The sequence below is a fragment of the Arachis duranensis genome, chromosome 3 (assembly GCF_000817695.3).
Source record: "Arachis duranensis cultivar V14167 chromosome 3, aradu.V14167.gnm2.J7QH, whole genome shotgun sequence".
NCBI classification, from domain to species: Eukaryota; Viridiplantae; Streptophyta; class Magnoliopsida; order Fabales; family Fabaceae; genus Arachis; species Arachis duranensis.
This window is the reverse complement of record NC_029774.3, coordinates 28,201,376-28,215,575: the sequence shown is the minus strand read 5'-3', so window position 1 is coordinate 28,215,575 and position 14,200 is coordinate 28,201,376. Positions and strand designations below refer to the sequence as shown.

The 14,200-nt window shown below is 37.3% G+C and overlaps 3 protein-coding genes across 3 annotated transcripts; 1 reads left to right on the top strand and 2 right to left on the bottom strand.

Annotated features, from left to right (window-relative positions):
• Nucleotides 1–5,062: 5,062 nt before the first annotated feature.
• On the bottom strand, nt 5,063–5,773 carry LOC107478338 (uncharacterized). The gene has a single exon (XM_016098481.1). It carries the CDS (start codon nt 5,771–5,773, stop codon nt 5,063–5,065), a length of 711 nt encoding a protein of 236 aa, XP_015953967.1.
• Nucleotides 5,774–7,402: 1,629 nt separating this feature from the next.
• On the top strand, nt 7,403–10,636 carry LOC107478297 (receptor-like protein kinase THESEUS 1). The gene is made up of 2 exons (XM_021138030.2): nt 7,403–7,499; nt 7,644–10,636. The coding sequence occupies exon 2, from the start codon at nt 7,763–7,765 to the stop codon at nt 10,298–10,300; it is 2,538 nt and encodes an 845-aa protein (XP_020993689.1). The 5' UTR covers nt 7,403–7,499; nt 7,644–7,762; the 3' UTR covers nt 10,301–10,636.
• A 517-nt stretch (nt 10,637–11,153) lies between these two features.
• Nucleotides 11,154–12,774, bottom strand: LOC107478366 (uncharacterized). The gene is made up of 2 exons (XM_016098507.3): nt 12,498–12,774; nt 11,154–12,084 (listed from the first exon to the last, which is right to left on the bottom strand). The coding sequence occupies exons 1-2, from the start codon at nt 12,724–12,726 to the stop codon at nt 11,297–11,299; spliced, it is 1,017 nt and encodes a 338-aa protein (XP_015953993.1). The 5' UTR covers nt 12,727–12,774; the 3' UTR covers nt 11,154–11,296.
• Nucleotides 12,775–14,200: the final 1,426 nt, after the last annotated feature.

The following is a 14,200-nucleotide window of genomic DNA, read 5'->3' as shown; positions in this document are numbered from 1 at the left end:
GAATATTTTGTTTACGGCCTTAAAAGGCCAGAAGGAAATTGTTCACAACCACCAACAAATAAATAAATTCAAAAAAGGGGGGACCCACAGGCCGGGCCCCCATATAGCCATAAAAATAAAAAGTCATTTTTTGGACGGAGTAGAGGAATCACCACCACCAGGAGGAACACCGGAACACCACCAGGACCGGGAGGAGGAGCCGAAGAGGAAGTCGGGGAAAGGATTGAAGAACCCGGAGCATCTTTGGGACGGAGTCGGAGTAAGGATTGAAGAACTCGGAGCATCTTTGGAATGAGGAGGAGACTCAATAATCCTCTGCCCCCGAGTCTTTAGGTCTGACTCGGAAACGACCTCGGGGGCAGGAGGATCAACGATGGCGCCATCAATAACTACTTTGTCGGGATGTAAAGGAGAAAGGTCCAAGTCGGGAGCAATAACTCTGACTTGTTCCAAGAAAATTCTCCAAGACTCCTCGGCGCCCTCGGCGATAGAATCCTCCAACTCGGCGTATGCGTTCCGGGAATTCAGCAAGTCCTTCCTCACAGCAACAATATCTTGAAACAAACTGTGGTAGCTCTCTTGCGTTGTTTTCCTCAAATTTGCCTCCAAGGTGCATTGAGCCCGCAGCTTGCCCTCCTCCTCCTTAAGGTGATCCCTCTCCTTCCTCAGTCTATCTCTCTCCTCCTTCAATTCTTTCTCATGTTTTTCATAAATGAGAAGTCTCCCCTCCAACTCCTCAACCCTCGAGGATGCCCCCAAAGAGCTGAGGGGAGCCTTCTCAAAAATGTCCAAGAGTTTGTTACAAACACCCGCTGTCCTAAAACTCTCCTCGGCCATGGCGGTGAGGTGGTTTCGAACAGAAACATCATCCATACTTATAAAAGGATAGATGTTCTTTCGAACGAATGTCAAAGCATCCGCCTTAACCCCGCCATCAAAAGAAGAAGAGCCAGACTCTGAAGTCTTGCGCTTCTTCTTCTCGGGCTCAGAGAGAGTTTGGGCAAAAGGGGGTGGTCGGGGCAAACTCGAGGAAGAAATGACAAGAGGTTGAGAGGGAGTAACCACATTCTTAGGAGGAGGAGGAGGTGGAGAGATGACCGTCTTGGCCCTAGCCCGGGACTTCGCCTTAGCCTCCTGGACCCTTTGGTAGGCCTCCTGAGCGTTCCTTTTTGCCATATCTACAAAAGAAACAACCAAGTTACAAGTCGGAGTCGGTAGAATGCAAGTCGGCAGTAACAAAATAAAGAATGCATGTACTACCTAGTTGAGATTGAACAAAAGTCGGAGTTCCTTGGAGGATTTTCCTGGTATCCAAGTATGGAGCCCTCCCCCATGCTTCTCGGAAAAACCCCACAACTGCCGCCTCCACCTCGTCCAGGTCATCTGGACCAATCTTTTCGCAAGGGGAGGCCGGCAACCAGTAAAGGGGAAAGCGAGGGGAGGAATGCTCGTCCAGGAAAAAGGGGTGGTGACCCTCTACGGCTTGAACTTTGAAAAAGAAGTTTTTGAAGTCGTGGAAAGATTCGTCGAAAAGGGTGAAAATCCTCCGACCTTGAATGGCTCGGAAGGATACCCATTGTTGTTTGTTGTTTAGCCCACTGAAGGGCTTAGTCATATGAAAAAGGAAGAAAAAAATCCTCAAAGAGGTCGGGAAGTCCAGAGCATGGCTTATAAACTGATAGATCTTCAAAAAACCCCAAGAATTGGGGTGAAGTTGAGTAGGGGCGACTTTACAGTGGTGCAAGACGGATATCTCGAAATCTGAGAAAGGAAGAAAAACACCCAAACGGGTGATCATACATTCATACATGAAGAAAAAATGAGGGGCCGCCTCATTAGCTCTCCCAAAACAGACCCGGTCTTCAGGACCCGGGATTATCAGTTCGTATTTGGGCTCATCCTCGTCCGAAGTACAGAGCCTATGATGAGTACGAAGGTGGGTGATAAACTCAGCGTCAACCAACGGTTCCTCCCCAAGGACCGTATCGTCAACCCACTGAGAAAGAATGTCTACAGAAGCCATTTTTTATATAAAGAAGAAAGTGGCAGAAAACCTACAAAAAGGAAAAAGAAAAAGAAAATCAAAAAACACGGCCACTAAAGAAGAGAGATTCGAAACTAGAATCTATAGTTTCTATACTCTTTTAGATATGGTAAAATATTGAGTATATTTGTTGAATTTTGTTACAATGTAACTTTTTCAGTGCTTTTATTTTTTTACATTTTATAAAGTATCGACATAGTATTTGTTCATACCCTGGCCCAATATAAAGGCCCAGGTCCAACTAAAAGGCCTAATCTAAAGGATTAGAGCCTAGCTAAGTACCGGCCTTCACATAAGAAGTCGGTATCAACCACGACTTGGTCAGAAGAGGTCGGATGCGAGATTAGCTGGCAGATAAACACTCATTCAAATGAGTAACCGCCCCTGAAATCTCTCTAACCGTCTCATAAAGCCATATCTTAACCTCCCCAAGATAATAGGGACGGTTACCACCCTAAAGATATGGCACTACTCCAACGGTGGTTATTGGATCACCACTATAAATACCCTGACACTCCTCAGGTATAACGAAGTTCCAATACATTCTAAACCTGCTTAACCCCATGCTGACTTAGGCATCGGAGTGTCCTTGCAGGTACCACCCCCCATCTCTTGGAACACACAACTCGGAGGCGGCTCCCAGACGTAAACCAAGTCGGAGACCACACTCCTCCAGCGCTTGGGCCTCAAACAAGTCCAACCACCGTCCGGTTCTAGGTAAGCCCCGGAACAGTATTTAATATTATTTAACAACTTACAATATTAATTAGACTAAATACATAATAGTTTAATAATAATGATTTTATTTTGTTATTTTTAATATTTGGATAAATCACTCTTTTAAATGGATTGGTTTTTAATACTATTAGATTATCCTGTTTTAAATTACGTTTCTAAAAATAAAACGATCTAAAGCAATTTATTAAGAAATTTTAATAAATCGTTTTAACTTAAATTGATATACTATTTTATCATATTTGGTTCGATCACAATTAAATCTATATAAAACTTTGAAATAATTAAATCTCTAACTCCACTAATTAAATGACCTGATCAGTTTTTATATCTTTGTAAAATAGAGTAAAAGAAATAGAGTAACAACCAAAAGTCCAAGACCGCCCTCTGCTCATTAACTACAAAAATATTTTTAAAATATTTAAAATAAAATAAAATACCAAATGTTAAAATATATTTTCAAAAAGTACTTTTAAAATTTTACTTTTATGAGAATTTTTACGAATTTAACTAAAAAAAATTATTTTTATCTTTAAAATTTAATAATTTTATATTAAAAAAATAAAAACAAAAATCTAAAAAAATTTCATCTGACATTTTATGAGTTAATACTCAAAATGGTCCCTAAAATTTGAAGACAAACTCAATTTGACTCTCGAAATTTCAATTGACTCAATTTGAACCCCCAAATTTGAATAAGTGACTCACGTTAGCCATTTTGTTAATCTCCATTAACGGCACACTCATGTGGAACGTTAAGTGACACGTGGGCTTGACAAATGGCCTTATTAAACGTTGCTGACATAGGAAAAAAAAATTAGACTCAATTTAGCCCCCTTTTAATGAATATAAAACCCTAACAAGTGACAAATTTCCAAATTGCTATCGTTGTTTGGGTGTTGGAGAAGATGATGAGGAGCACCAGCCAAGGTTCCGGAAGCTGCAACATATCTCATTCATATAGAAGTTTGGATAGGAATCCAAATCGAGCTAGATCTAAAAAGGTTCCACACTGGTGTGGTTGTGGAATGCGTCCCGTTTTTCGTTGGTCTGGGACAGAAGCAAATCCAGACAGACCATTTTTTGGATGTCCAAACTATAATATGAGTTGTTGAATTACTTCCTTCTTGAATTTACATCTTTTTTTTGTAATACATGCATAATTTATTTTGTGGTTCTTGTTGTGATAGACTTCTGGAAATAGATGGTGTGGACTTTTTGTGTGGACAAATAGCGTGGAAGAAGACGACATGATTGGCAGACATAAAATTGCAAATAACATTGAGTATTGGGAGATGAACGTGGGCTGAAAGATTAGAGCAATAGAAGCTGAAATTAGGATTTTAAAAGTATGAAATAGTATTTTGAGTTTTTTTCTTGTTTTGTTTGTAGTTGTAACCATTGGCTATGTCTTGGGTGTGGGAAAGTGATGAATAAAATTGAATTAATGTCACTACAATTATGTTTTTTTTTTCAATACAAATCTGTTTTGTAAATTATAAGTTTTGACTAAACCTAAAAATTCAATAAGGATAAATAGGTATGATTCTGTAAATTAAAAGTTGTGACTAAACCTGTAAAAGTAAAATGGTAAGAATAAACAAGAGACTGATTACAAATCTGCAAATATCAATAATAAAGTAACTTGTAATTTATCTACCAAATCTCTAAATTGCAAAATAAGTTATAATAATAAACCTTGAATCTGATTTCATAGGTCAACCATAGTCATGACAATGACCATTGTAACATATGATAAACTAAGAGTGATATCTAGAATGTCATCATTACAATCACAAAAACAAAACGGCTATTTAAGAGGTTTCAAACCAAAGCCCTATACAAGACATGACAAAGGGCATAAACAACCCTGACACAAATTTCAGCCACAAAACAGCCACAAAATAACCTCAAAACATACAACTTTGGATTACATTTATCAATTTATCCACAAAAGATAACATATATGCTTTCAAACAAGTATGTATAAGTATTTTCTGGAGGGAGAGCAAGTCCTTATGATATATTAATAAGTCACGTTTAATAGTGTGATTAAAACTCTTAAGTACTCTATAGTATATAATTAAAATAAATTAAATTTGTAAACAAGTTGTATAAAGCTCAAGTTTAAATTACCTTTTGCATGTCCGATATAAAGCTCCATTTATCTTGTTCATAGTCTCCAAGATTTTCAAGAAGCAATTCTAGAAACTACCTCCAATTCTCCTTATTCTCGACATCTACAATCGCCCAAGCAATCGGATATATATGATTGTTAGCATTCTATCCTACAGCTGAAAGTATTTGTCTCCCAAAATGCGTCTTTAAAAAAGTTCCATCTAAACTAATCAATGGCCGACATCCAGCCTTGAACCCCTTTTTGCAACCATCCAGACAAATATACATTCTTTGAAATATTGGGTCGCCTTCAACCTGTGGAATCACTCCAATTTTAACTGTTGACCCTGGATTGCTTTTAAGCAATGTCTCACCATAATCTCTAAGTCTATAATACTGTGAGACTGCATCACCATACACTGCATTTTTTGCATCTGTTAAAGCTCTAGTCAAAGAAAACTTGTTCAAATTTAGGTCACATCTCCTCTTAAAATAAGCTGCTGCCTCACAATGCTTCAAGTTAGGATATTTTCTTAACTTCTTGACTAAATTCTGAGCAAGCCACTTTCTATTTGCTACCCTGTTTTTGTTCATCCTAGGACATACATGCTCATTATTGAACGTCTTTAACTGCCAGCATGTCTCCTCATGGTCCTTAGATGCATATGCAACCCATGGACATTTAATTTCTTCATTCTTCCACTTGCAAACTGCCCTCACCCTGTAGCTTTCATTTCTTTTGAATTTTATTTGCCTCCCCTTTTGAATGGTAAAGTCCCTCACAACTTCCATAAATTCTTGTTTAGTGTTAAATTTCATTCCAACTTGGAGCATCAGCTGTCTAAACCGAGCAGCTTGTGAGAATACTGGAAACATGTCATCACTTTCTTCATCACTAAGTTCATCTTCAGTATCTGGGGGTTTTTAACTCTTTCGAATTATCTTTTTCGTAAACTATACTGCCATCATTCTTTGTAACAAAACTTCTTCCGTGATGATAGATAATGGTTATCAAATCACCCATTTACAAATATAATTCAAACAATTAACAAATTAACATCAACATCCAAGGCCTTTCATATCATGCATCAGATAATTCTACATTAACATGCCAATCAATATTTTTTTCAGAACAGAAAATATAAAAATTCATATATAAAATTTATCCATGTAACAACAGCTAAACAATTTTTTGTTATCCATAATTAACAGCTCCGCGTTATCACATTGACAAGCATAATCTATTTACTCATTCATGAATTTCTCATTTTATATTTTCAGAAAAAAAGCTTAGCTATTGAAATCATCTATAGACAGAAACTGGTACATAAAGAAGTGGTAGACTTCACTAATTTAGATGTCCTTTCTTCTCTGTAACACAGTTAATGTTAATCATTAGTTTTTAAAAAGAAAAAAACCCTAACAAAAAGGAATTAATAACTAAAACTATCTTCTTTCACAATTGACCCAATCCATTTGAGTATCAAATAGAGTACAAATTAATGGCCTGTAAATCCCAACCAAGAGAAGATACAAAACATAACATTTAACCCAAACATAGAATGCTTGCGTTACTAACCTTTTTTGGAGAAATAGTGGTGCACAGCTTCTTTCTCGTGCTAGCAAACAAGAACGCCTGCGACAAGCTTTGTCAGCGCCCTACACTAGCAATGACATTGATCTTCCACAGTATGGTGCATGCGAGAGAATGAAGAAGAAGAGTTTCTCTGTTTTGAGTGGTTTGATCATTGGTGGAGTTGAATTTTAACCTCCAAATGGAAAATGCTGTCGTTTGAAGAGAGATTACACGCCAAGAAAAAAAAAAACGACGTCGTTTAATAAGCCCACCTGTCAAGCCCACGTGTCACTTAACATTCTAGGTAAGCGTGCCGTTAACGGAGATTAACAGAAGGGCTAACGTGAGTCACTTATTCAAATTTGGGGTTCAAATTGAGCCTGTCTTCAAATTTCAGGGGTCATTTTGAATATTAACTCGACATTTTATATATATTTTTAAATAGTTATCCAAATACTTTTATAACATTTTGAATCAAAAGTATAAATAATTTATCGAATATAAAAATATTATTTATTTATTTATTTATCAAATTAAAAATATTTTGTAATAAAAATTATTTTAAAAAATATAAATTATAATTTATAAAAAATAATTTTTTAAATGGTGGAAACTCATATGCAATCGACTTTACGTGATGTTAATATCTGAGAGCCATTAAATGATTTGACTGATTTGACTAAATTTTTATTTAACGACTTTAAAGTATCAACTTCAGGTGAAGTCGACTTCACCTGAGTTTTCACCTAATAGCATTCTTACCCCGGGCAAGTTTCATCGCCTTTTCCTTCTAAAGTGGGGCCCACTTCCCCTATTAAAACAGCCTGTAAAAGTTTGTTTAGCGTTACATTTTAAAGTTTAAACCTCTGACGTTGAACTTATTCTTCCTTTTTCCCCTGAAAAAAAGGAAAATGTTTCTATCACTGTCACTAATAACTAATTGGTTTCATGTATTCTTAAACTGGGATTTAAGATTTTCCCTCTTATTATCTTCATAAACGGTTCTACATTATTGCTCCCCTTAAGGTTATAAGACTCTTACACCAACAGAACTCAACTCTTTGCTTTTGTGCTTCTTGTTACATTGGAAACTGCGTAATTTGTCTTTTCTTGTATAACACCTATGTCTGTTTCTGTGCATTGGTTCTGATAGATCCAGGTTTTCTGCAGGTTCTGTGTTTTTCTTTTTTCCGATCCAGAACTTTCAGCATTTTTTTTCCTTTTTTCTTTTCGGGAAGTGAAATAGTTTATTGAACTTGTGAAGAAGCTACAATGGGGAACAAGTGAAGATGGTGGTTGTGAAAAGGATTCCAAGTGGTTTTGCTCTTCTTGTTGTTTTCTTAGTGGTTTTGGTTAATGGCACATTTGGTTCGTACACTTTTACTGATAACTATCTTATTGCTTGTGGTTCTTCGAAGAATATTACATTCCAAGGTCGCAATTTTGTTCCTGACTCACAGCATTCGAAACTCACTTTGAAAACTCAGAACTCGGTTGTTGCGGGTTCAAATTCCAGTGCCCCTTTTCCAGTTTACAAATCAGCTAGGGTTTTCACTGAGGCAGCTTCTTATAAATTTGAAATTGGGCAGCAAGGTAGGCACTGGCTCCGGCTATACTTTTCGCCTCTTTTGAATTCCGGTCGCAATTTGAGTTCTGCTTCAATGACTGTTGTTACTGATAATTTTGTCCTTTTGAGTAATTTTACCTTTAAGAATCGGCCCCATGGTTCTTGTGTGTTCAAGGAGTATGCAATCAACGTTACTGATAATACCTTGACTCTTAGTTTCATTCCGTCCAATGATTCGGTAGCCTTTATTAATGCAATTGAAGTTGTGTCAATGCCGGATGAATTGTTTGTTGATCAAGCATTGGGTCTTAACCCGACTGCGCCGGTCAGCGGACTCTCTGGGGTTGCTTTGGAAACTGTTTATCGCCTCAACATTGGGGGTCCTTCAATTACAGCTCAGAATGACACATTGGGAAGGACTTGGGTGAATGATCAGAAATACCTTCATGTGAACAATTCGGTTGTTAATGTGTCTGTCAATCCTTCGAGCATTAAGTATCCAGTGGGTGTTACGCCCGAGACTGCTCCAAATTTGGTCTATGCCACTGCAGAAGCAATGGGGGATCCAAATGTAGGCAGTCCGAATTTCAACATCACTTGGGTCTTCAATGTTGATCCAAATTTCTCGTATTTTATTCGGGTGCATTTTTGTGATATCATGAGCAAGTCTCTCAACACTCTGGTCTTCAATTTGTTTATAAATACTGACTTAGGTATTGGAAGTCTTGATCTGTCATCCATAACTAATGATTTGTCTGTTCCTTACTTCAAGGACTTTGTTTCCAATGCCTCGGCGGGCTCAAACACTTTGACAGTAAGTGTTGGTCCGGATAAAATGGCTGACTTCCCAAATGCCACTATGAACGGGCTGGAGATAATGAAGATCAGCAATGCATTGCGGAGTTTGGATGGGCTTTCTTCAGTTGGCAGTCTCCTTCCTGGCTCATTGTCAAAGAAGAACAAGATAGCAATTATAGTTGGTTCTGCTGTTGGGGCTTTGGTTGTCGTAGCATTGGTTGGTTTGTGTTGTTGCTGCTTAATAGGGCGCAAGTCGAAGTCTACTGAACGGGGTAATTCATGGCTACCTTTACCCATCTATGGAAACTCGCTGACCTTGACGAAAATGTCAACAACTTCACAGAAGAGTGGAACAGCAAGCTGCAAATCTTTAACATCGTCGAATCTCGGACGATTCTTCAGTTTCCAAGAAATCCTAGATGCAACCAACAAATTTGATGAGAACCTACTTCTTGGTGTTGGTGGTTTCGGTAGAGTTTATAAGGGAACACTTGAAGATGGGACTAATGTAGCTGTTAAAAGAGGCAACCGAAGATCTGAACAAGGTCTTGCTGAATTCCGAACAGAAATTGAAATGTTATCAAAGCTTCGTCATCGTCATCTTGTGTCGCTCATTGGTTATTGTGATGAGAGGTCGGAAATGATTCTTGTTTATGAATACATGGCTAATGGACCCCTTAGGAGTCATTTGTATGGAACAGACTTGCCACCTCTATCATGGAAGCAGCGACTTGAAATTTGCATCGGAGCTGCAAGGGGCCTTCATTATCTCCACACCGGTGCCGCTCAAAGCATAATTCACCGAGATGTGAAGACAACAAATATTCTCTTAGATGAGAACTTTGTTGCTAAAGTTGCGGATTTTGGCCTTTCCAAAGCTGGTCCTTCTCTTGATCAAACCCATGTGAGCACTGCTGTTAAAGGTAGTTTCGGTTATCTCGATCCTGAGTACTTTAGAAGGCAACAACTAACCGAGAAATCTGATGTTTATTCATTCGGAGTAGTGTTAATGGAGGTGTTATGCACAAGGCCAGCCTTGAACCCTGTCCTTCCTAGGGACCAGGTTAATATAGCCGAATGGGCAATGATGTGGCAGAAAAAAGGGATGCTTGATCAAATCATGGACCAAAATCTTGTGGGGAAGGTGAGCGTTGCTTCTCTTAATAAGTTTGGGGAGACAGCAGAGAAGTGCTTGGCTGAGTATGGTGTGGACCGTCCGTCTATGGGAGATGTCTTGTGGAATCTTGAATATGCTCTTCAGCTTCAAGAAACCTCGTCGAGCCTCACAGAACCAGAAGACAACAGCACAAACCACATTACTGGAATTCAGTTGACTCCCCTTGAACACTTTGATAACAGTGTTACTATGATTGATGAGATAAACTCTTGCACATATGACAATATAGAAGATGCAGCTACAAGCACAGTGTTCTCACAATTGGTAAATCCTCGCGGAAGATGAGTTCCTCTTGTATTCACCATTCTAGCCATGCCATTAATTGCCGCGGCTATTCTTGCCTAGGAACTAGTCTGAAACCTCATGTTTGGCGGATGGTTATGCCTTATTTAATTACTGCTTCATGATCCATTTTTCGTTCATAAGCAAGTTTATACATAATGTACTTCAGTGATAGTGATGATTGCCAATGAGGATAGGAATTTTATGTATGGTACTCCTAATATTCTGTTGTACTTCATACAAACCAATCAGGAATTCAGTCTTCCTGATAATTCTTACACATTAAAATCATAAATAGGACACCACAGGTTGCTTGATCCATGTAACCAGTCTCAATTAGTGGAATAAGACTTGGTTGTTGTTACAACATATATGTGGGTTAGAAATTCCTTCTTCAGAGCTCAGGCAATAATAAGCTAAATCGCTTTCCATTTTCACTTGTCCAAAATCCTTGGTAAGCTGTTATTTATGGCTGCTAAAACACACTCATTTCAAAGTTATAATGATTTTTATAGAGTATTGTGCAATCAATGTGGAACTTCAATAAGCTAAATGTTGTTTTGAGATTATCGTTTAAGATATGAACTGTTATTTTGTCATATAGAGATTATAATGTAATTTCTTTTGTAGCTGAAAGGAAACCAATTTTGCAGGCATGTGAAGATGTTTTGTACTTGACAGGTAGAATCTATCCATTCTAGTATGAATATACTATGTGTCCAAAATTCTCTTGAGGTGTTCGCATATCTTTTGGTTGCAATAAATGAATCTTTGGCATGATTTTATAAGGGGTATGAATGAGAGAATCTTGCATTTAATCACACTGTTTGAAAAATTTCTTAATTAACAGACAAAATATCACAATTTTTATTTTTCCACTAAACAAAAATGATTACAATTTTTTATTCAGCATGAAATCTGGTAGAATAAGAGTTTTACCAACACAATAAACATGAAAACAATTAAAACTTTCTTGCAACAGCTTTGTGGATTCAGAATTTATCTCCTGCAAACTATACCATTCCCACTTTTTGCAACACCAGTGCAATCCAGCAAACCATACTCCAGCACAGAGGTCTTCCTTTCTGAAGGCTGTTTTGGAGAAAATACACAAGCACCACAATCCGGAGAAAGAAGCGATGAGGTTCTATACCTGTCTTCTCCTCCAACAACTGCCATTGCTACACCCGGCTTTGCCGGATTCTTGAAATCAGGCTGATAAGTCCTGCCAAGAACTCCTTCAACTTTGTGGGACAGGCCGTAGAATTTGAACTGAACCTCCAAGTGAGCAAAGCAATCATCATCAGGGATTTGATAGTTGTGGATTCTACTATCCTCCTTGGTTACAGGTACCACGTTGACTGATATCTCGGCAACTTCTGGTAGAGTAAACATGACACTGTTTTTGCTTGATGTTCTCTCCACTTTAAGCTGATTCTCTGTGGACTGCCATGTGGAGAGGTGACCTTCTGGGATCACAAGCTCCTCTCCGTTGTATGAGAGTTTCAAGTGGTCGACTTCTTTGTCCCAAATTGCTGAACGGGTGGCCTCGATAGAAAAGTTGTGGAAGTCAAATAGGATTCCCAATGCTTGAATCCAAGTATAATCCCTTTTCCTTCCTTCTGGCCTAAGGCCAATGAAACGTGCATTGACCTGAAGGTTCTCATCAGACACTAAGCTGAAATGCTCATCCCGCCTTCCATGGAAGTAGAAAACAATTCCATCTGCACCGACAAAACGAGGGTCCAAGCATGCCGATCCTCGACCATTACAATTCGGTTTGCGAGCTGTTATCACCAAACACAGAGTAAAAGCTTAGCATAGGTACGCTCCCATAAAAAGGTAAATGAAATTACGATGGCAAAAGCAAAAAGAATAGCGATGTTAGAGTTTTATGTGGACCAAGAATAAATGCACATAGGAATTAGCTTAACCATATACGAATTAGTTCTTTTGGAAGTTTAGCATTACCATTTATTTTATTCTCTGATGAACTAGTAGTATAAATTGGTTATGGATTGTATCAAATATCAGATACAATTCACTTAATATATATTATCAGTTTACCATTCTCTCTACTCTCTATTTCTATATCTACACCATGAATTCTAATATTCCAGAGCAGTTACCTTGAATCTTTGGTTAAATGAAGAAACATGGAGTTGTTATACATTTTGTAAAGTCATGTAAAGGATCTTACTTTTGCACTGAGCTTTGCATATGGGAGATTCACAGTCAATGTAGCAGACTTTGGCTTTTGGATCCTTTGGCGACGTAAAAGGGCACTCCAGCGGGCATGCTATACGCCTTAGAAAGCACGGGCTCCTGCGCTGCACGCAGGTGCGAGTTTCTGCACTTATTTGCATTACATAGCAAGCAAATAGCAGCAGCATCACAAACACTAGGCCATTGCTTCTTGAGATGGCCATGGTTTTTCTCTTGTTATACACACACACACAAAGGATCAATGTGATTCCTTGCTTTATATGCTCTCTTGGGTTTTGGAGTGTTCATAAAGAAAGTAGAAACTCAGCATGTGCTCGTTTTCTAATCTTCTTTGACTTGGTATAACCATTGTTACTTGAAGTTTCATCTATGCTTTGCAAATGGTAAGCCAGTGCATCGAATGTGTTTGGGTGGAATTCCTTGTGAATGCATTAACATACCTTCATTTCAACACATCTCATTGATCTAATCACTTTAAAAGGCTTTGGTGCAAAGGCTATAGTACCAATACTTTTATTAAAATTTAGTCAGCACTTAACTAGTAAAAAAAAGTGAGTAATTTTACATTACTAAAAATATTAATGATGACTACAAATCATAAAATTTACTAACCCTTAACACTCTTTTTTTTGTTGGTGACTAAAGTTTTGATGTTGTAGAGTATTTTATATTTCTAATAATAAGGTATTATTAACCTTATTTTTCAATAATACTATTAATTTACCTATAAAATTACAGGTAATAGTACATTTATAATGTATGTGGTTAAAAAATTAACATGTGTCATTGTGTCTCATTAACTAAAACAAACTATTTTTAAAATTAATGTAAAAAAAACTTAAAAAATAAAATTCAAAACCATTAATGAAATCTTCGATTTTTTTTATTTTGGTATTGCAGTGTGAAACATACATGTTGGATAGAATGGTGTTTAACAGAAAGTTGGAAATTGATAATTTGTCCCCCCAACAGATTGACAATATTCTTCCAGTAGATTATACTATATATATTTTTTTTTTTACAATACGTCTCTGGCGGATTAATTGTGTCACAGACGGCACCAGAAGTTTGTTAAACATTAAATTACCTAATATTTGAGTGATTCACCAACAATACAATACGTACAAAAAATTAGCCACCAATATCCTTATATAAAAAGGGTATCATAGCAATCTGTGAATTTTCATGGTTAACCAAGAGCAACTTCTTACTCTTTCCGTTTCAATATATATAACTTAAAAAAAAATTAAAAGTAAAAAATAAAAAATAATCAGATTTTTTTTATTTAAATTAAATAAATATAATAATTATGAAAATAAATATAATAAAAAATTACCAAAATACACTACTGGTCATATCTCGTATACAAAAAGAGAAAACATATTAAATACACAAATTAAAAACTCTATATCCGGGATAAAAAAAAATCAGATGCATCTGAGATAAGGCACAATGATGCAATCAGATGGACATAATATAAAAAACTTGTGGTAGATCCACGATATAACTAACGGGACACAACCGACAATGTTCATAGTATTACGTCGGATAGCGCTGCAAAGTGGATGATATGTGTGCAATAGCAATGTGGAGCCCCAAGACAACTGCCTACAAGTTTCAAATTCCTCTAGGAGGGGCAACCATCTAAGGGGGACGAAATTGGCCGACTTGTCCATA

Bases quoted from the DNA above. Each gene is read 5' to 3' on its own strand.
- LOC107478338 (XM_016098481.1), bottom strand. From the start codon at position 5,773: ATGTTTCCAGTATTCTCACAAGCTGCTCGGTTTAGACAGCTGATGCTC.
- LOC107478366 (XM_016098507.3), bottom strand. From the start codon at position 12,726: ATGGCCATCTCAAGAAGCAATGGCCTAGTGTTTGTGATGCTGCTGCTA. The intron at 12,085-12,497 runs GTAAGATCCTTT...TGGTGATAACAG, and splicing joins ATGCAAAGCTCAGTGCAAAA to CTCGCAAACCGAATTGTAAT.
- LOC107478297 (XM_021138030.2), top strand. From the start codon at position 7,763: ATGGTGGTTGTGAAAAGGATTCCAAGTGGTTTTGCTCTTCTTGTTGTT.